A 26977-nucleotide genomic window follows, 5' to 3' on the forward strand; every position below is an offset into this window, starting at 1 on the left:
TAGTGATCTTGGGAAATTAATGTAGAGAAACATGTGTGTCGTCCGTCAATGGACTTGATCTCCCAATGATGTTTGACTTTGTTGTAAGCAGCCCTCAAACGCCATTGACATCCATTGTTGTAATGGATGCATCGTGCCACGTAAATATGGGGCTTCGATTCCACAACATTGAAGTTCTATCCATTAGTGATGTGATATTGTTTTATTACAGATACCGTGGCCTCCTTCAAATCGAAGTGCATGCGCTCCTGCAGTTAGAGATGGCAAATAAACCCGTCCCCGTGGGTATTGCCCGAACCCGTCCCCGTTTTGACGGAGAATCCCCGCATTGACTGGGTATGGGTATGGGTATGGGTATGGGGAATCCCCAATTTTTTCAATTGGGTGTGGGGATGGGAATGGGGATGAATATATCCCCGCCATAATACTCGTCCCCGCCATATTTCCATCATCGTTTAAATTATTAAAATATTCATAATTAATTAAGTAACCCTATATATTCTTTTTATTTTTTATTTCTTCTAAATATTTGGCTTGTCATGAAACTCATTCGCATCTCCAATATATTTTTTATCTTATCATAATATTTATGTAATTATGTTAAAATGATGTATGTCAATTAAAAAAAAATGTCTAACATTTGAATATTTCTATTATTTTTTAATATTTTTAATTATTATATATTTTCCTTTCACATGAGAATGTTTAATACTCTTAATTTAAGTGTTTAATAGCATAAACATTTCATTTACTTGGTAATATAAAAAAAATCTTTACTTATTATTATTAATTTTTATTTCATTTCAAGAACTCTTTTATTTCGCTAAAACAATTTTTGTTATTTCTCAACCATTGAGTATATATGTTGATATTTGAAAAGTCTTCTTAGATCTCTAAGATATTTTTCGTCTTATCATACCCTTAATTATACATTTTTTTCTTTGTGCAATTCTTTCCAATAGTCTCCAAATTGTTTATAAGACACACATTTGTTAATTTTTTATTATTTTTATTTTTGTTTATTTTCATCATGTAGAATACTATTTCAATAATTTTTATCTAATTATTTTTATTTTCTAACTCATTACAATCATACTTTAATTTTTTCACTATAATTGTATAAATAATTTTTATTTACTACAATATAAAAATTTAATGTAATTGTCATGAATATTTTTTTATCACCATCCAACATATATTGGAGTTTAAAAGATACAATATCTATGATAAAATTTTATTATGTTTATTATTTGTTCTTTGCGTCATTTTTTTAATCAACCATTGAGTATATATGTTGATATTTGAAAAGTTTTCTTACATCTTTAAGATATTTTTCATCTTATCATACCCATAATTATATATTTGTTTTCTTTTGTGTGATTCCTTCCAATAGTCTCCAAATTGTTTATAAGACACACATTTGTTAATTTTTTAATATTTTTTTTTTGTTTATTTTCATCATGTAGAATACTATTTTGATAAATTTTATCTAATTATTTTTTATTTTCTAACTCATTACAATCATACTTTAAGTTTTTCACTATAATTGTATAAATAATTTTTATTTACTACAATATAAAAATTTAATGTAATTGTCATGAATATTTTTTATCACCATCCAACATATATTGAAGTTTAAAAGATACAAGATCTATGATAAAATTTTATTATGTTTATTATTTGTTCTTTACGTCGTTTCTTTATCAACCATTGAGTATATATGTTGATATTTGAAAAGTTTTCTTAGATCTCTAAGATATTTTTCATCTTATAGCCTTAATTATATATTTGTTTCTTTTTGTGTGATTCCTTCCAATAGTCTCCAAATTGTTTATAAGACACACATTTGATAATTTCTTAATATTTTTATTTTTTGTTTATTTTCATCATGTAGAATACTATTTTGATAAATTTTATCTAATTATTTTTTATTTTTTAACTCATTACAATCATACTTTAATTTTTTCAATATAATTGTATAAATAATTTTTATTTACTATAATATAAAAATTTAATGTAATTGCCATGAATATTTTTTTACCACCATCCAACATATATTGTGATTCAAAGAATACAAGATCTATGTTAAAATTTTATTATTATGTTTATTATTTGTTCTTTACGTCATTTTGATCAAGTGATGTATTATAACTTTTATTAGTGTATAAAATATAGATTCATTATAATTTAAAAAATTGAAGTAAACAAACATTTAAAATATATTTTAATTTAAATTTTTTTTTCCTTTTATATTTTTTTAAAAATATTTTTTCCTTTTATAGTTTTTTTAAAAAATATTTTTAAAGTTTATCAACTAGGTTTCATTAATGTTTGCAAATTTAATAAATGTTTTGGTTCTCATTAAATTTTATTTGGTAATCTAAAATGTAAACAATTATAATTTATTTCAAAGTATTTGATATCAAAGAAACAACCATACTCCTAATATTGAATATTTGATAATATTATGTTTCCTTTACCGTAATTTTTATTATTTTATAAAAATTAGTTATAAAATTAATATTAAAGTAGTAAGTAAATGGGTACGGGTATGGGTACGAGATTATACCCGTTACCCGGTAGGGATGGGGATGAGACAAAAGTTTGATACCCGTTGGGTTTGGGTGTGGGGATGGGGATGAATTTTTTTTACGGGGATGGGTATGGGATAGTGAAACCCGTCCCCGCCCCGCCCCGTTGCCATCCCTACCTGCAGTTAGACTTCCACATTTGGATTGTACTCCATCGTAGGAATTTGAACAATTTCATGATCGTGTGGAATATCTTCAAAAATATCATCAAAACTAAACTCGTCTATGATGTCTGAAATTGCTGGTTCATCTTTGATTGAATTAGACGAAGAAGAGCCTCCATAATTCCATGAACTCATGATGTTAATTATAATTTGGAAATGGGTTATAATAGATGTGAAGTTTACTTAGTTTGGCGTGTATGCAGAGAAAAGTTGATAGGAGAAGAAATGGTGGTGTGTTTGTATATATAAGGACTTGAAGGAGGTTCACATAATATTAATTATGAAAGGAATATGAGGATCTGGAACCGAAATAGAGGGTTGGGAGGTGTGTAAAGAAAAAAACAAAAAAAAAAACCTTTTAAAAAAGTGCCCCCAACACGTTTTCTACTTAAAAAACGTCCCCTCACACATTTTTTATTAGAAAACATTTTCCCCCCTCACATTTTCTAACTAGAAAACGTTGACCCCCCTTCATTTTCTGTTCAGGTACCTTGGCACGTTTTACTCTTACTGCCACGCCATTAGTCTTTTCACGTTCTCTTCCCTGCCACACCACTATTCCAATTTCACGTCTCTCTTCTTATTCATTCACGTTCCTTGTCATTTTAAAATAATGAAGGGAATCTTTTCGTGAACTATTCATGAACATACACAAAAGGGATTCAATGCACATAATCTCTGACCACCATTACTTATGAAAATTGCAATGTGTGGTGAAAGGAAGATGGTAGGTGATAGTATATGCATGCGTGATAGAGTAGAATAGGTACCTATGAGTGAGAAAAATGCTTGGTTTACGTGAGAGAAATGGAGAAAAGCTGCAATGCGTCATTCATTGGTGGGTCTTAGTACATTATCATGGAGCACTGTGTAAGAATAATTCTTATAATCTTTGAAATAGGATTGGTTCTTGCACCACTGACTACATGTCATTCAAGTCTTCCCATACTTGCAGTTCTATTTTAAAGTGCAACACCTACTACAAGTGTAAGAAAAATAGTTATAATTCTCATATGTCAATCTCATAGGTACGATGAAATTTATCAATTTATTTTGTTTAATATTTTTTATTTATTAAGTTGAAATGATGTGTTGTAAATGGTTTCATTTTGTTTTTTTTTATGTAGTTCATTATGGCTGAAAACAACAACCTTCCAACAAACATGTTAGTCTTGCGTCATCAAGACGACCACATTACAAACAACATCTAGCAAGAAAACGAGAGAGTACTCCGAACAAGACGACATTCAATTTGGATTTTGAAACATACTGATCAGGTTGACCAAACAACAATAGTCGAGTTTCGAAAGAAAGTTGATAAAATACAACCAAAATAGATTTATTATCATATTTTCTCCACTACAATTTTGTACATCTTAACTTTGTTTTTTCTTTGTTATAATATTTAGCTTAATTGTTGGAGTTCTTATGGACACCTTATTTACAATCAATGGTGAATCGCTTAGTCACCATAAATGTTTCTCCAATTATTCGAGCATTTGTTCATCTAATCTGTTTTGCGATTGTGGAATTTCACCAAATTGACCAGGTGGCCAAACAATTTGGTTGGCGACAGAGCATCCCACCAGACCTAATTAACTTGGATGAGGTTCACAGAATTAATCTCCGAGGAAGGACGAATATTAATTGGACACAATATCATCATTAATATATAACATTGTGGAATAATGATCACAATTCGTTTGTTCAAGGCGAACCATTTAGCATGAATGGGCACCTATGTGATTACTCATCGTACATGCAATGGTACATCACTCATACCATCTGATACATTTCGTCTGCTGACCAATCATTTGATGATGAAGTCTACGCAACCATTTCATGCCCCTCAAACACATCCATAAACAACTTCTACTTAAAACAACCTACCATCACTTTTGAAGGACATACTATGTATGAGACATTTGAATTGAAGACAAATGAAGATGTTTTTCAAATGTTGCAATGTAAGTCTTCTTTCCCTTTAAACACAATGATTGAGTTGTATGTGACGTTTACAATATCAGTTGAAGAAATTATTTCTCTTTTAACTTCAAACACCCCATCCTCATCCTCAAACTCCATCCTAACTTCACTAATAATTATTTATTATGATGTACTTTTGAGAGGCGCTGGTATCACAAAGAGTGCTTATGGTTTCGGTCTTGAGTTCAATTTGGATGCCTAGAAAAACTTCTCGATCATACATGATTGCACCTATAATCCTTTATTACAAATCATAACAGAATTAGTGGAACGTGGTGACCACAAAATTGTCAAAGAAATTGACTATTGTCGCCCTGCAACAATACACAACACACGCACGATACCATGAAAATCAAATGTGACTTTGAAGAAATTCAAACTGACCCTCATTAATCGATTAAGGGACCCTTTGAATAGAGTAAAAATCATTTGAAAAGCAAAATTTAATAATGTAATCGATTACAAGGTACTCGTAATCGATTAACTGTAGGTTTATGCGAGAAAAAAATCTTTCTATAATCGATTACATGCATCTAGTAATCGATTACTATGTATTTTTTTTATAGAAAAACCTCATTGTAATTGATTACATCATGACCGTAATCGATTACACAAACCCTGTAATTGATTACAAGTCGTCTTCCACTATAAAATTAACATTTTCTCTCTCCGTCTCTGCTAGCCACTCCCAACCCTCGCGCACTCCCGTTTCTGCACCATTTTTTCACCATTGTTGCTTCATTTCTTAACCGAATCACCTTTCGTTCGTTGCAATCTTTCTTATTTTTAATTCTCCACAAAACCCACCATTAAAATCGTGAAAAATCCCCCAAAAATGGCTGAATCATCGAGAAAACGCAAGACTCAAACTAGTTCCCGTCGCCGCTGTGATGTCGCTGCCAACCAAGCTGATGAAATTATCCCCCCGCTGCTGCCCCAAAGACTCTATTCCACTGTTACTCAATATGAAAGGTATTCTTCTAAATTTTGCAACAGAGATATTATTGAACCAAGATTCCTAGCTGAATTTATTGCGGAGCAAAACTTTGAGTTCTATGATATACTGGATAATTTGGGATTGTTACCTTTTTTGTGTCATCATCAATGTTATTATTCGGAATTAGTTAGAGTCTTTTATTCCAACTTGCAAATTACTGCTGAAGGGGTTATCATTACTGAAGTTAAAAAGATACCGATTAGAATGGATATAGATATGTTTTATCGTATAACTAAATTGGTGACTCAAAGTGTGTGTTTTGAGGGAAACATGTTAGAGGAATGGAGGGATGACTATTCTACTCACAATGCCAAATCAATGATTTTTCGTGAAAATGTCAACATTGGAGGAAGAATACTTACAGGGCAAATGAAAGTAGAAACATGTATACTATACTACATCATATGTCGTTGCCTGTTGCCCCCGAACAACTAACCTTGCCCAAGCTTTAGAATAAGACATTATATTAATGTGGACAATGCTGAACGGAAAGGAGGTTAACTGGGGCATCTGGTTAGAAATCGGATGAAAAATGCATTAAGAGACAATGCCCCTTTACCATTTGCAAACCACATTACTGACATTGTAATTCAATTTAATGTTCCTTTTGAAGATGAACCCTTTGAGGACATTAATTAGAGAACATCCCCAATTGGTGTTGAAGTACTTCATTCCTTTGATTTTGTAAGAAACATTCATTATCAATGGGTTCATAAACGTGAAATGGAGGGTCAACCCATTCATGAGCGCACACCATCTCCACCACCTCAGCCTATCCAGGATCCATCTACTGTTATGCTCAATGATATTATCCACAAGATCTGTGATCTGCGGGCTTTTATTAGTTCCAAATTTGATAGTACTGATGCTCAGGTTGGTCAAATTGAGGAAGACATGGCTTACGTGCGCTGCCGATTTCCTTCTTCTTAGATGCAATTTATCTTTATGTTATTACAAGCTTTGTATATTTTTAATGCACCGTGTACTTCGCAATGACATTCTAGTTTGTTATATTAGCACCTTAATTAATTATAATATTTTTTGCTACTTTCTCCCCTGTTTTTAGTTTCAGATTCATAATATTATGATTGCTTTTGCATCCAAATAAAAATTAATGAACTTTTTCATGTAAAAATCACTATTGTAATCGATTACATTCATTTTGTAATCGATTACAAAAAACCCATAAATACTAGAATTCATTCTGTAATTGATTAAATCAGGCAGTAATCGATTACAATTTATAAAACGTGCCCCCTCCCAAACGATTTTCATTAAAAACATGCCCTCCACAACAATTTCCTTTCACAAAACGTTTAGCCCCACCACAATTTCTGCTTTTGACCGTTTGACCTTTTTCATATAAGGGAAAACATATAGGGGTAAATGATTTCTTTGTTGCGAAATCGTGTGGGGACAAAACGATTTGTCCATATACGTAATTTTCTTTTTAAATTGTCCATTACCATAATTATTGTGGATGATTTGCCTAGTAAAAAAAAAAAAAAACAAGTTACACCAATGAAAAGAATCAAATAGAACACACAAAACCTTAGACAAGAACTGTTGAAGCCAGTAACAACAAGAACGGATCATCATTGATCTTAAACTATCCCAAATGATCGAGGATTGAATCAAACTCCAAAACTAAAAAATAGAAAAACAATAAAGTCGTTAAACATGATGGTTATGTACTATAATCTCACTCACAAATTAGGTTGAAATGTAAGGAAATAAATTCATTGAGATACCTCAATGACTACACAACACAGTGCAGAACATGTTTCCTTTATTCTTCCGATGAAACCGTCCCATGCTCTCTGTTATCGATGCACTGCAAGGGTTTATTTTTCATCAAAATAAAAGAACTACAGAATATCTCAAAATTAATTATGATAGAGATGAAATACCTGAATCTTCAAAAAGTTTTGCAAGGATAATGAATATGAAAAAAATTACTTAAACTGTTAAAGGAGGACAAAATTTTAAGTAAAAACTGTCAAAGGAGGGCCGCCAGATAAAAGCGCCTAAATTTTGCAAGCACTTTTACGTTTTTATTGTTTATTATTTAGTTTAATATATTATCCAATAAAAACCTAATAACTATAATTGAATAATTGTAAATTATATTTATGATATTAATAACAAACTTTATTGTATATGTTTTTTAAAGCAGAAATTGATAAATCACCATATTTTTTAAATCATAAATTAATATAAAGAACAAACTTTATTGTATATATAAGTGTTGGAGCTAACTAAATTTCGTTATTTTTTAAACAAATTAACAAACTTTGTAACATATTTTTCTAAACAACATAACAATAAAAAAAATATTAAAGACAATGATAATATTTTTGGAAAGAAATAAAATTTAATAATTAAGCCATATAAGTCTATATAAATTTTAAAGTATGCAAAAAATAAGAGCATGCAGAAAGAAATTGTTAAATTGAAGAGAAAAGGTCAAAATTTATGGCTGAAATATGTACTTATAATTATATATTTTATGGTTTCATGAATTTTGATTATAACATTTTATTTTCTTTTAAACATATTTAATTGTAAGAAACATTAAATTGGTAATATACTATTTTTCTTTGATAGGAACGGGATTTAACATAAGTTGTATGCAAATTATTGATAGAAGAAAATATTTTTATAAGAAAAGAATTTTTATTTTATTGAATTGGAAATTATCGATCTTGAAGAAGGACAATTAGTACTTTGTTCATGCAAAAATATGCAACAATAATCTCTTTCTATCTAAAAGAATTATATATTTATGTCTTATGGTTGGCGGTAGGATCACAAAAATACACGTGTTCATGCGTATCCGTGAATAAAATTTGCTATGGATAGTTAGTACCCATAGGTAACGAGTATTTTAATACCTACTTATAAACGGATTGGGTGCGAGTATCATACTATCCGTATCTGCAAGTACTCGTTACTTGCAAAATATTAAAATTAAAATTTAATTTATATTTTATTAAGTTAAATTTAATTAAAATTTAATTTATATTTTATTAGGTTAATTTTAATGAAAATTTAATTTAATTTTTTAAAATTTTATTTAAAAAATTTATAAAAAAATTTATCTTTTTTAAATATTTGTGGGTATCTACGGATACCTGTGGGTTTTAAAAAAATCTGCGTGTATTTTATAAAGAGACACCTGATAGATAACGAACAGGTAGCACGTGATTTTTTTTTTTTGCAGGCAGGTAGGTACTACTCGTGTCCGACCCGACCCGTTATTATTCCTAGTTGGAGGTTTAATATAAAAGATTGTGATATAAACTTGAAATACAAAATAACGGAGTTTAAGTTAAATTAATGTGACCAGAATATAGGTAACTTGGATTACTTAGTGTCTTGAAAAATATTATTGAATTTACTCTAGTGAAAATAATGTTATTTTATTTAAATGGGATCGGTGGGATGTGTATTTCAATGGGAGAGGATACAAAGAAGATAAATATGATTTTTTTTATTAACACTAAGTGTAAGATGAAAATTAATGAGTCATATAGTCAAGCTCAACCAGTGCCTTATGTTAAAGCAAAAATCCTAATTGGCTTCACGGGTTGAAAACAAAGCCCCTAAAAATTGGTATGGTATGTCAAGTTATAAATGAAGTGTGTCAAAAAATGAAGAAATCATCTAATGTTATAGATAAAAAAGTATGAGTTTTTATTGGATAGAAAAAAGTTAACCCACTCTACAACTAATGAAAATTAAAAAATATTTAAGGAAGTTATTGATGATGATGATAAAGAAAGTGATGATAAAAATATTGATTTAAGAGAAGAGAATGATGTTATGATTAAATTTAGATAAATGATTATTATTTTGTATAATTATGTGAAACAAACTTTGTTACCATTTATATATATATATATAATATTTGAATATAAAGCTACCGGTAAATAACAATATAAAAAAATCATTGTAATTACGAGGGGATGTAGTGGTCTAATTATTTTATTACTGTAAGGGCATTAGTTCAAATCCAAATTAGTAATATCTATTAATTAAAAAATATTTAATAAATTTTATGTTAATTATATTTCAATTATATGAAAAATAATTTTATTATGTAACATTTTTAATAACAAACGTGTTTTTATCTCTTAAATATAATTCTTGTGACATTTGTTTTATTTTATCACTATTATGAAAAATATTTGTGATAAATATAAAATTAGTCAGAAATAATACATAAATAATGACAAAATTTATCTTTATCACTGCTAATTTATCTTTATCACTCAAGTCTCTCAAGAATGTAAAATGATATCTAAATAATTTGCTGAAATAATTGGGTAGAAAAAAAAATTCAGGATGAGAGAGTTGTATGGATTTTAAATTAACTATTTTAATATATTAAAGCTTCATTTTAATTTATACTTAAAAAATTAATAGACTAAAAACACATTTTTAACATGATAAAATAGTGCACTTCAAAACTTTTTGAAATCATGTAAAAGTTGAATCTATTAAAAACTTATTTTAACATACTAAAAACTTCTTCTCAGAACTAACCATAAGTAATCTTAGTCAATATAAATGAATATCTAATTGATTGAAATGTTCTCTATGAACATATATATTTTATGAACTCATGCATATTTAATTAATGGAATGACCAACTACTATTATGAATTCATGCATTTTAGCTTGAATAATGTTGGCAAAACATATGAATGTTTAATGGATAAAAAATTTTGACAACAAATTCTTATGAAAAGTGAGGTTTATGCCAACGATGAGGTCATTAAGTAAGACTCAATCAAGCAATAAGTTGATGGCTTGAATGAAGTTTTCTCTTAAGTATGAAAATATGACATAAGACACAACCTTCAGAAATGTGTCTTCAAGGTTGAGATAGGTAATTTTATTCAGCTCTATGCTAACCCACTAAGGCATTAAGGCAAATTCAGACAAGTTTCCAGTTCTAATCGACATTCAAAGTGGCAAAGCTATTTGTAAAAACCAAAGATATTTGAGAAAACCAACCCAGTCGTTTAGTTTGTTAAATGCAAATAAAACTGTGCCGTAAAATTTTAAATAAAATTCATCTTTAAAAAATAAAATAAATTCTGTAAATTTAACAAAAAAATAAATTCTGTAAATTTAACAAAACAATAAATTCATAAATTAAACTTTAATAACTTTTTTAATTTTAAAATTTTTCTTACTAATAGTATTATTTTAGCCATTTTTTTAGATAAAATTAAATACTAAAATAATTAAATTTTAGAAATTAATACACGTAAATATTTTAATTTTATGCATATGTAAATACTATTGGATAATAAAAATATATTTTGGAAAAGATAATCTTACAATTTTATGAAATTGAAATGAATGATATTTGAATTACTTGCAATTAATTTTTTTTCTATTTTTTAAATACTTGTTTGGATAAAATAATTTAAATATCTTATATTTTTATTTTTTTATTTGAAAGTAATTAAATTTCTCTTTTAAGATAAAATTCAATTTCAACAATATTTACTTTGAAATATGAACCTTTAAAATTAAATTTAAAAAATAAAAGTATTAATTAAATTTAAATATTTAAATAATATTTAATAATTCATTGTTTTCAATATATAGCTATATAAAGAAAATGTAGCTAGTTATAAAATTTTGATTTCTTTCAAATCATATTAGATATCATATAATTTTTTACATCTCAATTATTTGACAATTCAAAGTTAATCAATCATTTGTTATCATATCAAACAAATTACAAATTTCTTCAATTTTTGAGTGGATAGCAAATTTAACTATTTAAAATACATTTTGAAAATTCTTAAAATTTGATTTTCTTGTCCAAACAATTTGTTTTATTTAAATATAAATAAATTTATCAAATAAATAAACATTTCAAATTATCTTTAAAGATGACAAAACAAGAAACTCCACCTCATTTTAACCTACACTACCATTGACAGAAGGAGAGGCGAGATAGCATGTAGTAGAAGAGCGGATAATTTTATACTTTTAAAACTTTTTAGCATATATATATATATATATATATATATATATATATATATATATATATATAAAAGAGATTTTTCTTTTTGTGTCCACATTTCAAAATATCAATTTTACCCTTTAAATATAATAATTTCTTAAATTTTTAAAAATTGACCATTATTTTTACAAGCTTTTTATAAAATCGGCTATCTCTACTTATTCTCTTCTTCTTTATTTATCAATGGTTATTCTTTCATCTGTTTTGATATATTTCACTTTATTTTTAATAAATATAATTTTAATTTATATATTAACTTAATAACATTACAATATTATCACCTACTAATATAATATCATACATATTTAAAAAATTTATACACATAGACACGATAGCACCTGTATTTATGCTAGTATATATAATGTAAATATATTTTCAGTTTTAATTAATTAATTATATAAATTCAAATAATTATTTATATTACTTTATTATAATTAATAATTAAAACTTAATTTTTAAATATTAATTATTTAAATTATAATATTATTATTATATATTTACATTCTTCAACTAATATAATATACAAAATTAATTTTTAAATTACTTTTTATTTCAGTTTATAGTTTAAAAAGAGTGGATTGGAAGGTCGATCCATCTCGCCGTACCTCTAACCATCAAATTGAAGGATCAGACAGAACAAGCAAATTGAGCTAGTAAACGAAAGTGGAACTATTATAACATCAGGCTTCTGAATCTGTTATTCCCATAATTCAATTAGATTTTTCAATTTTGAACTTTTCCTCCTATTTAAAAGGAAACTTCTACATTTAAAATTTCAACGACATAATTATGAATTTTGTATAAAAGAAAAAAAACCAAACTCATCGATAAATAACTAAAACTGGAAGAAAAAAAAAAGTGAACCTAAACAGTTATATCTCATTTTAGATTATCATCGTTGATTTATATTTTGCCTAAAAGGATTTCCTTTTGATGCTTCTGCAAGGGAGTTCTGCAAGTGTACGACTACAATGAAAGCCCCTCTACTTTCCATAAAGCACGTAACATTCACAACATCAGAGTTGTCAGAAAAGATATGAACCATGGCAAAGTGGCATTTGTTGCACATGATATGATGTTAGCGTTTCGACCTTCATTGATGACAACATCTAACGGCAAAATCCTTTTGTTTGAAGAACTCAACCCCAAGGGGAATTTCAATCGGTATTTGATCTTCACTTGAATATATTGTCATTGGAGAGCCATTCGCTTGAAATTACTCAAATACACCCATCAGTTAAATTTACCAAGTTCCATCTTCTTCTTGATAGCCTTTTGACCGTGATAAATAAATGAATCTAGTATTCCAGAAACGGTAAAGATACCTGCTTGTGCAACAAACACAAAGTATGATTCTTTCAGGATTCACACAAATGAAACATATTTGTGAGTATTCAAGCCAAATTATGCAAAACTAAAGAGGAATAGAGGAAGATCCATATTACCTCCAACTATAGCACACACGTTAGTCAGAAAATGCAAGAATGAGACATGTCCTTCGGTAAAAGTAACCTTCAAAATGACATTCCAGTATAAGACGTGGTCAAAAGGGCAAAAATGAAATGGAGAAAATGAAGTCTAAGAAAGTACTTGAATGAAAATAATTAATAAAACTATGGACTCTAATATTCCCTATCTTAACATCAGCCAAAAGCTATGATAATTAGGGGTAAACCACCCCACCTTAATTGGAGAAAGGTCATAGAAGAAGAAAACTCCAGGGAGGGACTGCAGACGGCCCACATCTCCAGTCCTGAAGTGTTCCGTCACAGAGAACTGGCAAAACATTTCAAGTTAGCATTATGTTTCACTAGCAAGAACAAAGAAAAATGGAAGAAAGTGAACTTTATAGGCTCAATAACCTGATTTGACTGGATAGTATGCCCATTGACGTCGGTGTATACAGTCGGCACAACCTGAAAAACAAACAAAATAAGTGGCAAAATTTGATTAGTCCTCCTTAGAAGCATATTGATGAGCTGTTCTGCATTATTATGTACCTAAGGTCTTTTAATGTCTTGACGAGAGAAAACACAAAAGGTGCACATCTCCCTAAAGAAAGGTCTAATACAACATCAACAAAGTCCTATCCAATAAGGTCTATATGGATCGCACAACATTATTCGACTCAGTTAAAGACCAAAACTTCAGAGTTTCTTGCCACCCTATATATTCCTTTTCTCCACTCCCGCTGAATGTTGCAATAGATACAGCGAAAGTAAAAGGAATAAGAATTGTATCATAGGGTATTTCTATTGTCAAAAAACTCTACAAAATTACTATATTAATTATAAATAACTGAATAAAAAAAGTACAGGTACAAAAGTGTTCTTAGTGACAGTGATACAAACATCTTAACCAAATGCAAGTTATCATACATAAATAGACCATGTTGTATGTAGCAAGAAATTAAAAATACCAAAGAAATGGAAATAAACCAAACCAAAGTCGTGGTGGTTGGATACCGCAGGAATGACTAAAACAGCGTATACAAAGATCAAAACAAACCAATATATTAGTTTTAAATTGTTGAAGCAAGTGCAAAATTGTATAATGATGGGTGAAACAACAACTAAACAAAAAGATTAACTGTTTTCCTTGACAGTGATGGCTGGCATTTCTCTCCATCACGTTCCATCAAGGTTAACATTTTTTATGAGCGTTCAAGAATTGCTCATTAGCAATGAGGGAAAGAAAGGTCATCAAGGTATGAGAAGAGGTCCCACATTGAGGCATGCCTTCCATCACCTCACACGTGAGGCATGCCTCGTCGCATATTTTAACTAAACTAGATTGAAACCAAAACAGAAAAGGACAAGTTATAATAACCTCGAGTTTTGGTTGGTAAATTATAGGTCAGTTTGGACGAATAAAGAAAAATAAGAAAATGAATTTCATTTCTTCATAAGCCAAAATTAGCTTATACACAAATTTGAAAAAAAAAATAGAAAAGCTACAAATTAACTCTCACATTCGTTAATTTCATTTGAAAAAAAAAATAGAGAAGCTACAAATTAACTCGCACATTAGTTAATTTTAGTTTATGGAGAAACTAATTTAAATTTCTTTTTATTTCTCTCTCCTAAAAGGAACTTGTGGAAAAGTTCGTCCAAACAGATCTTATATCACTTCCTAACAATTTTGGAGATTACACCACACTTTGAAATTCTACCATGTGCATTTTTAATTTTACACAAATCAAAGAAGACCCTAATCTGTACAATTTGTATGGTGAAAAATATATAACGAGGGTCGAGTATAATTTCCAAAATTAAACGACAGGCAATTTTAATTGTCAAAACATGGGAAGTAAAAATCTTTGACATGGCCAAAAAAGAAAGGAAAATTTGTAGCCTATTGTATACTCTGGATAGCATCGCTACTGCCAGTAAAATAGATGACAAATGCACAAATGCTAGTAAAGAGATAAAAATAGATATAGCAAAAAAATTAATAAGCTAAATTGATATAATAACATGTATGCCTATTCTCCCCAAATTGAGATAATGACCCACATTTGGTCATTTGAAGATATAATAAGACGGGAGATTTTGGTGAGTAGGTTAAATATTACTACATTGCCATAAATGCAACCATTGGACACTGTGTAAGCTATATAGATGATAGTTTAAATAGACCTTTTGATCTCAATATTACAAAGATTTTTTTGATTCCGTCCAACTATTTTGAATACTCTCAATTTGGTCTCTTTTTTTTTTATATCAAGTCAACATAGTTCTTTCTGCCAAATTAATAATAACGACAATACAACGATGACATGCATGAACAACAAATGACCCGTCATCAGTCAAAGTTGACTTGTTGACAAAAGTGACATGTGGCATGATCAACAAATGCCATGTGACATTGCAATAGCATCATCACCATGAATTGGAAGGAAAGGATTATATTGACTCATTTTTAAAAAAAAATAAAATGGAACTAAATTGAGAACATTCAAAATAGTGGAACAAAATTGAAAAAATCACCATAATATGGGCATCAAAAGGCCTATTTAACCTACATAATATTATAATGTTGGCCTATATACATTCAATATATACTCACTTTTGATTCATATAACTTGTGAAATTAGAAGAAATAACAATTCAACTCAAACATTTTCTTTTCCGTAGTAGACAGAGGACATGGGGATAGACAAACAATTGGAAATTATAGTGATTAAAACCACAAATATAAAAATGAGGAAATGACATACATGCTTTAATAAGATTTAGTATTAGTATACGCAGAGATACAGAATTCTAACCTTAATAAAATATTGGTACATCCCACTTGGTGTTTCTTGTATCCAATGCACACTGATAATCAACAGAGCGTCAGAATGAATATACACAATAGTGAACTTTGATAAACTGTTGACTGGATTTCAGGCTTTTAGAATAGGAAAAGCTCACTTGTCGAGAGGATTGACAACACCAGGGAAATACTCTCCATAAGATAATCTGGTGATGTGGTGACTTAACTGAATTACAAAATATAGGCATGTCAGTATCTTGATACAAGATGAGTGAGAAGAAATTCTCTTGCCAGAAAATAACGAAGTCTTATGTTGCTTTTGATATTTCATATAAGATATAAAATGTGTAATAGAAATTACAATAAAAATTTGCAATGGCAATACAAAATAACAGATAGTGTCTTACATTAAAAGAATCCTTTTGAAAGGCCAGCAGGTCATGCACATGTACACCAGATTGCTGAAAGCTTTTCCCAGGGGCAAAATGAAAGTTCCCTGCAACCTTATTTACTTCCAAGAAACCATACACATTGCATCCTTCACCTTCTTCATCCTTGATTCTTTGTAAGAATCCTTCTCTTTTGCACTAAGTGACACACATCACATGCCAAATAGGGACTGGATTAAATTAACAATTTGACTTTGAAATAGGAGTTATTTAAATAGAAGAGAAAGGGCAATAACACAAAAACATCAACTATTGAAGAAACAGCTAAGTGAAACATTGTAAGATACACATGCTAAAAATATTTAGAGAAAAAAAACTATATAGCATTAGCTAATATAAACAATTATATGAGTAAACATGGAGAAATGTTCTTCCATTTAAGTTGAAAATGAAATCACTAAGGAATCCATCCTCAATCCTTTGGTAGTTCAGTTTACTAGTGAATGATCAAGCTATAGGCCAAACTCTTTCACTGCAATGCTACATTGGCTACTGAAGCATAATGAGCTCTTTTGGTAGGTTTACAGTCACATGGTTGGTTTAATGTTAACCTATTTCTCCTTGGTTGGGACTCCAGATAGAACCAAGAAATATAATGAACAGTTCTAAATGCTGTTGCATGTTGATCTACCTCATGAGTTCACTTGTAGTATCCTACCAGTTTACAATTCTAGCTAGGGAAAACAAGTTAACTCACTTGCAAACTTGTTTCTGAGAAAGCTCAGGTAAACTTGCAGACTAGCGAATTTGAGGGTCATTGATCATCAGGTCTGTACTAGAATGATGTCCTGCCTCCAGAAAATCCCACAACAATTTTTCAGTGCTTTTCAAAACCCCAAAATGCAGCATTGTGAAACTTGAATGCCTTCAACCTCACAGTGGCACAAACTAAACTCCAGAGTTGTTTCTGTCATGGCCAGAATTCAGTTTCAATGAATGTGATGAATGAAGATTCCGGCCTGCAAAGATTCTCAACTCAGTTGCAACAATGTGATGAAGTCTACTCTGATAAAGTCATTGTTGCAAGCCTGCAAGCCAACATAGAGACTAGGTAAACCTAATTTCAACAAGGTGAAGAGAAGCCTCTCCAACTGAGGTGAACAATCCATCTATAACAAGGTTAACCCAGCTGCAATCTTATGAGGGGAACCATCATCTTCTCTCTTCCGAAAATTTTTACCCTGGTGTCTTGTAATTTGTCCATCACTTGCGGAACCTCTTACATTCTCTATAATGAAATGTGACCCCACCATGTGGTATGTGAAATTGCCTATATGCTCTATTTGTGCATTGAGCAATGAACTGAACTTTAGTTTATTAGTTGCGAACAGATAGCTTGAAATTTGAAACCTCTGGATCATAATCCTCAAGAATTTGGTTGTTTAGCTTGCATTGTTATATTTTGTTATTTATTGTTTTTTTAATAAAAATCACATGCTAGGCATCACTATGACTTTGTTATTTTAGTTTGCTTTACTATAACGTTTTAATGTTGAATTTTCATATAGTTTACATGTTTGGATATTGTGATGGGTGTTTTAATGATTATTTTTTCAGTATTGTGAGGTAGAGGTTTGCAGAAGCTCCATTGCAGACTCTCAAGTTTGACACCTTTATTGTGTTAAAAATTTCTCCATCATAATTTCAAATTGCATGTGTGCTGTTTCATCAAGCAATAACCCAGTTCCAGAAAAAAGGTCATGTTAAAGGGTGGCGACCAACTCCTCAACAATAGTAAAAGAATGAAACCAAAATAAATTGAAAGTATGAGCATTGCTTGTAGAGGAAATTTTCACATATATCAAGCAACAAAATCATGTAATATGCTCAGGAATAATCTTGAATTTGAGTTCAAGATGTCATAAGGACAAACCTGATCAATTAAATCTGGGTTTGAAAGAGCCCAACCTTTCTTACGGTATGCTTCACGAACATCCTCACAGGAATTACAACAATCATCATCCGACTGCAAACATAAATTAGCCAAGATTCAGGTAACAATTCAATTTATTATGCTAAGAAGAACATTTCAAGCGAAGATACATTCAGTTCCATCATTATGAAGCCTGAGTCAGAAACCAAATATATTAGATTAAAGGAAGAAAAAAGCGCAGGGGCTTGACTATTAATGACACCTAGTTGAAATCTGAAAATTGTTTATGCAGAACAATATAATATGACCACTTCTGTTTCTAAATTCAACCAGCAGTGAAATAAAATACAAGATTTCTTAGTAAGCAATGTAGTTATAAATGAACAATTTCCACTTTCTTCCCTTTAATACGCAAGGCATTAAACCAACACATCCCTATAATGCATAATTTTAAACCAGGCATACCGATTCAGCACCAAAACAGGAACCACAATAAGTCTCGTTGTGCTCAAGCCTGCCTCCATGTCTTTGCAAGGGCTTTTCAATCTGATCAAATAAAAAGTCAAATGAATAAAATGCTCCAAGAATAAGACGAGCAAGAATAGTATGTTTGGGAAGGGAATTTTAAGAGCTAAGTTGTTTCAAAAGAAATCAAAATTTTAGAATTTTATAATAGCAATTTGATTACTTAAACTAGAGAATTTCAAATTCCATCTAAAAAGAATTTGAAATTCGTCATATTTTTAAATTTATGTCTCTTCTCTTCGTAATTTGTCCTCAACTTAATTTTGATAGCAAGATCATCCGTTATTGTTGGCTTGGTTGAGGCTTAGTGTCATAATATCAATATTATCTATTGATAAATTTCAGCGAAGGTTTCTTCATAGAAGGGTCAATCATGTTTATATTTCAAAAAATCAATACGGTTATTTTATTACCGATGTAGGCCAAACGACATATTTTGTATTTGATGTAACTTGAATAATTATGGCTGACATAATTTTGACCAACATCAATTAAAAAAAGTTGTCAATGGCAACTGAAAAAATCTTACTAAAAAATAACATAAACCAAATTAATATCTTCAATAGTGATATTTTTTGAATTATTAAAATTGTTTAATATTTAAATAATTTTTTATTTGATAGTAATTGAAATAATTTATCTAGACAAAAAATTTAAAATTCAATCAATTTGAATTGTCTTGTTCAAACCAAATATCTGAAAAATGAGACCAATTCGAATTCAATGTATTTGATGTCTTATAAAATATGAAATTATCTATCCAAATGTAAGGTAAAACCATAAGTTAAGAAGAAATAACGATAAACCACTAATGATATAATCTTAAGAAATGCAAAAAAATTAACGAATTCTGGAAGGAAACAAGATAAGTGACTGCTGTTACAACTTTACAAGCTCATTTTCAATAGAAAAAGCTCCTTTAAAATGCGTTTAGTCACCTAGGAGTGCTAAAAGCTTAATGTGTCAATCATGGTTTTGAAATAAGTTCAACGACCACGCTATTGCCTGCGACTCAATGCTTTGAGTTCACAGCAACCTGATTCCATTTTACAGCAACGAAACTGGACCAAATCAGCCACAATGTCCAGTAATATAAAGGATAATGATAAAACTGCACCTCAATTTAAAACCTTACTACCACAGTAACTAATCCTAAAATATAAACGCATGAATTACAAGACTACATATATCCAACTGAACATAATTGCGTTGTTTACCTTGGGAGACCCAATTCCTTCTTGCCTCGTTTCTATCACATTGCCGTGAGAGTCTAATCTCTTTTTGATTATATCATGTTTCTGAGAGTTACAAAGAAAAAGATAAAATACATTGTCACAAACCATGAAATTACGCACGAAAACCAAATCACCTACCTCTGCAGCTCGAGAAAAAAAAAAATTCACTTGTGTATCTTAATTCATAATGTTAACAATACATACAACGTCTAGATGCTGCTCTCCGCTGATATCCATGGCATCGAGACTAAGTATGGAACAGGGAAGCGCAGGAAACGTGACATCAAACTGCACTTTCAGCATCAAAACGACGAAGACCAGTTAATTGATAACAACTATTTAAACAAAAAAAAAAAAAAAACCGTTAATCGGAGAGGAGAGGAAGTTAGCTATTACATTGATACGCATCGTTTCGCCTCTGGAAGTGTCTACAACAAGCTTGGTCTCGGTGACCGAGTGGAGGTATATCCCTGGAGGCAGTGCAAACACGAGAATGAGTTTGGATAACGAAAATGACGAAGAAAGAAGAAAAAAAAACGTCGATGGAAAGAAGCGTACGGAGCTCGGAGATGAAGAGCAAGAGCATGAGGATAGAGGAAGCGAGGGTGATAACGCCGCCGGAGAGCGTTCGGCTGTAGAAATCTTCGTTGATTTTGGGGTACGCGTCGAGGTTGCGGAGCTTGCTCATTATGCCGTCCATGCTTGAACTTTCCCCAAATCGACGATAAAAATGGCTGATCCAAAACCGAAGATCTAAGAAAAATAAACCTAAGTTTGATTAAAATTGAATTTAGGAGAAAAATTGGTGAGAATGCTTTGAAATTGAGAACACCCCGTTCAATCGAAATTCTTCGGAGGTTGGATTGGTGACGGGGCGTTTCAGATTGAATGCAATTTCCTGAAACTGCGACGCCGCTTTGTTAATCTTGTTCTATTTTAACTCCGCGTGCGTGTGTTTCTGGTTGGGTTGGAATGGGTTGTTACCAATAAAATTTTTTGTAGCTCTCAGTGGGAAAACATTTTTGTTATTATTGTTATTTGTTTTTGTGTCTGTCGGATTCGGATCTTGTCCTGGCCCACTTTCATCTTGTAAACTTTTCCAATTTTCTCAAACAAAAATACACTTATATTTCTCATATGTACACACAAAATAATTTTCTATCCGTCCTTATAAAACTCGTGCTATTTCATATAAAATTGTGTTCCTAGATAGCAAATAAACTCGTCTATGTGAGTATTATCTGAATCCATTTCCGTTTTGATGAGAAATCTTCATGCATTGACTGGATATGTGTATGGGTATGGAGAATCTCCGACTTTTCCAGTTAGGTATAGGGATGGGTATGGGGATGTACATATCTTCGCCATAACACTCGTTTTCGTCATATCTCCGTATTAAATTATTAAAATATTCACAATTAATTAAGAAATCCTATATATATATATATATATATATATATATATATATATATATATATATATATATATATATATATACTTTCTATTTTTTATTTCTTTTAATTATTTGGTTTGTCATGAAACTCATTCGCATCTCCAATATATTTTTCATCTTATCATAACCTTTATGTAATTATGTTAAAATGATTTATGTTAATTAAAAAAATTTTATGCCTCACATTTGAATATTTCTATTTTTTTTTAATATTTTTATTTATTATATATTTTCATTTCACATGAGAATGTTTATACTCATTTAAAGTAATATAAAAAAAATTTCTTTACTTATTATTATTCATTTTTGTTTAATTTGAAGAACTCTTTTGTTTCGTCAAAATAACTTTCGTTATTTTTCAACCATTGAGTACATATGTTGATATTTGAAAAGTTTTCTTAGTTCTCTAAAATCATACCTTAATTATACATTTGATTTTCTTTGTGCGATTTTTTTCAATAGTTTCTCAAATTATTTCTAAAACACACATTTGTTAGTTTTTTAATATTTTTATTTATTATTTATTTTCATCATGTAGAATAATATTTCAATATATTCTATCTAATTATTTTTTATTTTCTAACTCATTATTAATCATACTGTACATTTTTCACTTTAATTGTATAAATAACTTTTATTTACTACAATATAAAAATTTAATGTAATTGTTATGAATATTTTTTTGTCACTATCCAACATATATTGAAGTTCAAAAGATACAAAATCTATGTCAAAATTTTATTATTATGTTTATTATTTGTTCTTTGTGTCATTTTGATCAAGTGATGTATTATAACTTTTATTAGTGTATAAAAAAAAGATTCATTAGAATTTAAAAAATTGAAGTAAACAAACATTTAAAATATATTTTAATTTGAATATTTGTTTTCCTTTTATATTTTTTTAAAATATTTTTTAATTTTATCAACTAAGTTTCATTAATGTTTGTAGTTTGCAAATTTAATAAATGTTTTGGTTCTCATAAAATTTTATTTGGTATTCTAATCTAAAATGTAAACAATTATAATTTATTTCAAAGTATTTGATATGGAAGAAACAATCATCCTTCTAATATTGAATATTTGATAATATTATGTTTTCTTTATCATAATTTTTTTTCTTTTATAAAAATTAATGTTGGAGGAGTTAGAACGAACTTGACTTCTATCACTTAATTACACTACCCTGTATTATCAATGGATTTTGTTCTTTATCTTAGTGTACTTGGAAGTACTCTTAATTGTAATTCCAACCCGATGTTTGTAGTATTAGAATCTAAGAGTGTTAGATGTAGGATGCTCTGTATGTATAGAATTCTTTATGTTGCTCTAGCTCTATTCTAAGTAGGTCAGCCAAGGAGGTTTCCTTCATGAATGGGTTTGCTTCCAAGCTTGGGTAGTCATCTTGGTTATCAACCATGGAGGTTTCCCTCCCATGGGTTTTTTTTTTTAATGTTAGCTGCTATTATAGAGCTCAAGGTTTCCTTGTAGTGAAGGTTTCCTAAAATGTGGCTCTGCGCCAATATTGTTGCTCAACTGCATGCTCTTATTTTGGGTTTTCTCATTTTATCTCTTCTGGTTGAGCTCAACTTTGGGGCTTAGCACTAACTTCTTAATTTCCTTCATTTTTCTTGCAAAAATAGCAAAAATAAATTAAATTTCACTTTTTATAACTTTTTCTCTCCCAATTTCGTGTTTTAATGCAAAAAAAAGGTTGTTTGAGTGATTTTTACAATGAACTTATGCAAGATAAGCATCTAAATGATATGCAATTTTACTAATACTAAACACTTATCAATATACCTCGACATGTGGGGTGTGTTGAAAGTCTCACATCGACTAGAGATACAATGATTTAATAGTATATAAGTTGATGCAAACCTCACTATATAATCCGATTTCGTATGGTTGAGCTAGGTAAAAGGTCCACTTCTTAACATGGTATCAAAGTCATAGTTTAGATCCCATCCTAGTGAAATTGTTTGTTGGGTCTATTATCCCACACGCTATTGTGCCGATGTTGCACCACCCATTAATATCTAGTCCCACACATAAGATGTATATTCCCGGGTGTGAGGAAGGTATATTGGAAGTCTCATATCCACTAGAGATAACTAAATTTCATAGTGTATAAGTGAGTGTAAATGTCATCTTACAAGATGATTTTGTGGGGTTGACTTAGGCTTAAAATCTACTTTTTAACATGGTACCAGAGCCATCAATTTGAGCCTATCGTAGTGAAATTTAATGTTTGTTGGACTTATCTATGTGTTTGCATTCTTTTTCACCTAATAGAATTGTTGTAAGTATGCATAATTCAAGGAATATGAGTTTCTTTCATTATTTGCCATTTCTTTTCCTCTTGCATTTCTCTTTTTCTATTGATGACATACTTTGTTGATTAAACTTGGTTAATTGATCCTTGTTAACTCATCACAACACTGATTTCAATTTGAAAATAAATTGAATCTCAAATGATGCATAATCATGTACATTATACCTGTTGTGTTTTGATTAGAATAAACAAGAATCGGTCAATTGAGTTCAATAGTGAAGAATATTCGAACCACTATTCCATTTGTTATTGATTTCAATTTTACAAGTTAATGATTTGTGTTCCTTGATTCTATTGATCTCGTGATGATCAATTGCTTGTTTGAAGTTTCACTGTGTTGATTCGTGCCCAACAGTTACAATTTTTGCAAGCGTACCAAATCGTTCAAGTAATAAAATGGAAAGTCCACATATCGTAATCCCAAGAGACTTGCATTGTTTAGAGAAATTATGTTTATTAACTAATTAAGGTGAAAACAATGTGAATATACTTCAAAAATAGAATGTTTATATATATATATATATATATATATATATATATATATATATATATATATATTTGAAACACTTGGGATGTTTCAACCCTTGTACAAAATAGTCATTCCATCGAGTATCTCATGAAAATACAATATGTAATGGAGTTGCGCCTAATATTAATAAATCACTCCTAGCATTAAGTTCCCAACCATAGTATGTATATTTTTTCACAAAATAAGTAGACTTTACACAAAATAAGTATAGAATATTATTTTCTTAATTTGTCCACCTTCCATATATGCATTCATCATCCTCCTAAAACTCAAATTCTTGATCTATGATTGCAAAAACATCTCTTCCCACAATATAGTATAAGTCTTTTAAATTGAAGAAATTGTTCAGAAAGATAAAACATTTTAAGTAAAGTATAACTTGTTTATGATACATAAAGAGAAAGTGAAAAACAAATAACAAACAAAAATTGTTGACGATATATTTCTACAAGAACGTGGTACAAATATTTAATGTGCATGAATCAATTTCTGAATATTGTAAGGAAGACATAATTGGGTTCCACTAAAACATTCGTTCGCATATATTTTATTTGTAGCTTCAGTTGGGTGAGCAACATCAAAAAAATAATATTCATTCCGGTTTGCACAAGGTTTCCTTCCTTGGATACACGGGGCAAAAATAATTTTGAATCCTGAAAATGTAAGAAATAAAAGTATAAGTTATGATTATATTGGAACACAAAAAACACATGAAATTCTTAATTCCTTTTTTTTTCGAGAGATTAATGGTAGACGTTGTTTACCAAAGTTTTCTGGGGAATTTCTTATTTTCTCGGAGAAATTGTAATTATCCATATTAATGAAGAGTGAATTTGAGAGTTGGGTTTGCAGCTCTTGTAGCTTCCCGAGGAGTTTGTCTGAGTAGTGTTTAACCTTTTGATTTATATCTTCATTGCATTTTTGGGAATATGGTGTCCTTATAACAAATGCTGGTGTGCATCCAATTTGACCAATTCTACTTACCACAAACTTTCGAGCTCCAAGCATATAAATTCTCTAGGGAAAAAGAAAGAATGAAGGAAACACATTTTTCAAATTCTTTGGGAAAAATTGAATACTTATGATATGTAAAATACTTAATTGAAAGGTGACATTAAAATTTTACAATTACTGCAGGTGAGATATCAACATGTAATTCAAAACATTTACTAAAAGATTACCTTGATACGTGAAGCCAGTTGCTCAAGTAAGTAGTCTGCATATTTTTCTGGATTTAGATTGTATTGGTTCCATTTGGGTAATTGAAATAATTCAACATGTAATCATTAGATCCGATTGATAAAAGGTATATGGAATTGGATAATTAATGCCTTAGTTTTCTTTTGCTATGTATGCTTCTTGGAAGATCGTTGGCCACGGTTAAGGTGAAGTATTCAATTTGTTTGTCTAAAGACAAGCAATCTCCTTTCGTCACAAAATAAAAATATGGTGAGAAATAAATTGAAGAAATTTTTATTTATGGTTCAAATATGTTCTTTTATCCTAAAGTTACTTTTAAAAATTATATATGTTGTTTTGTTCATGTATTTTATAAAAGTTATATAAAACATCTTCTCAACAAACAACATTGGAATTATTTGTTATAAGATAAATAGATTTCCATAATGAATTAGAATATAACTTCCATGTGTTGTTTGTTAAAAGGATATTTTATATCACTTTCATAAAATGCAAAGAAATAAATATATAATTTTTAATGATGAAACATATTTTTTGGAAATACTTTCAGAGAAAAAAGGATATTAAACTATATTTATTTATTTTGAATCTTACTGCTCTGGTTGAATTCAAGATTCCACAAGATCTTGATGCATAGTTAATTCTTGTGACTACTTGATGTCTCTCAGACTTGGGCACACCCAAGTATGGAGGCGGCATTGGCAAAGCCAATCTGATAGCTACAGAAGGACAATAAAGGCGTAAAAATCCAAGTAATATTGTTTTTTTTTTTGTTTACATGGAAACATTAAATCTCAACCAAAAAGAGACACAAATGGTGTTTGAGAAGAAAGGTGAAATAGTTACCTATAAGGTCAACAAAGGTTTTGCCATTGCTAAACCTTCCCGTGGAACAATTATTGAAGTCAATGCCATAGGGAAATGCATTTGCCTTGGCAAGTGTGTTGAGATTGTTGTTGTTTCCAACGTCTACAGTTGAATCACCAAAAACGTACAAAGCTGGCACAATCCTCTTTCTAGAATGTGAGGCATCGACCCAGAATGCTAATTGTTGAGTTATGATTATGGAAATAACCCAAAGAATTTTTAAGCTTTTTTCCATTTTGTTTTCTTTTGGAGCAATTGAACACAACAAATAATGTCTTAAATACTAGCTTTTGTGGTAAGTGTTACTATTTCATAACAAAAATTACAACTCAAATGTGTCTAGTTATATCTCAGCATGATTCATTGTTTAAGTCTTGTTTTTGTGCCCAAATAGGGTTTTTGTTATGCATTTCCAAATTAGGTAAAGACTAACTCATTCTTCCTTATTATTCCTTTTTCATTTGT

General features: G+C 29.8%; 1 protein-coding gene and 1 pseudogene across 1 annotated transcript; both read right to left on the reverse strand.

Annotated features, from left to right (window-relative positions):
- Positions 1 to 12642: 12642 nt before the first annotated feature.
- Positions 12643 to 21120, reverse strand: LOC114194709 (endoplasmic reticulum-Golgi intermediate compartment protein 3-like). The gene is made up of 13 exons (XM_028085081.1): positions 20688 to 21120; positions 20526 to 20599; positions 20334 to 20417; positions 20112 to 20192; positions 18835 to 18915; positions 18370 to 18462; positions 16455 to 16634; positions 16206 to 16273; positions 16058 to 16109; positions 13650 to 13703; positions 13471 to 13563; positions 13233 to 13299; positions 12643 to 13112 (listed from the first exon to the last, which is right to left on the reverse strand). Exons 1-13 carry the CDS (start codon positions 20827 to 20829, stop codon positions 13021 to 13023), a joined length of 1161 nt encoding a protein of 386 aa, XP_027940882.1. The 5' UTR covers positions 20830 to 21120; the 3' UTR covers positions 12643 to 13020.
- Positions 21121 to 24913: 3793 nt separating this feature from the next.
- Positions 24914 to 26747, reverse strand: LOC114195016 (annotated as a pseudogene).
- Positions 26748 to 26977: the final 230 nt, after the last annotated feature.

Source organism: Vigna unguiculata, chromosome 8 (genome assembly GCF_004118075.2).
Source record: "Vigna unguiculata cultivar IT97K-499-35 chromosome 8, ASM411807v1, whole genome shotgun sequence".
NCBI classification, from domain to species: Eukaryota; Viridiplantae; Streptophyta; class Magnoliopsida; order Fabales; family Fabaceae; genus Vigna; species Vigna unguiculata.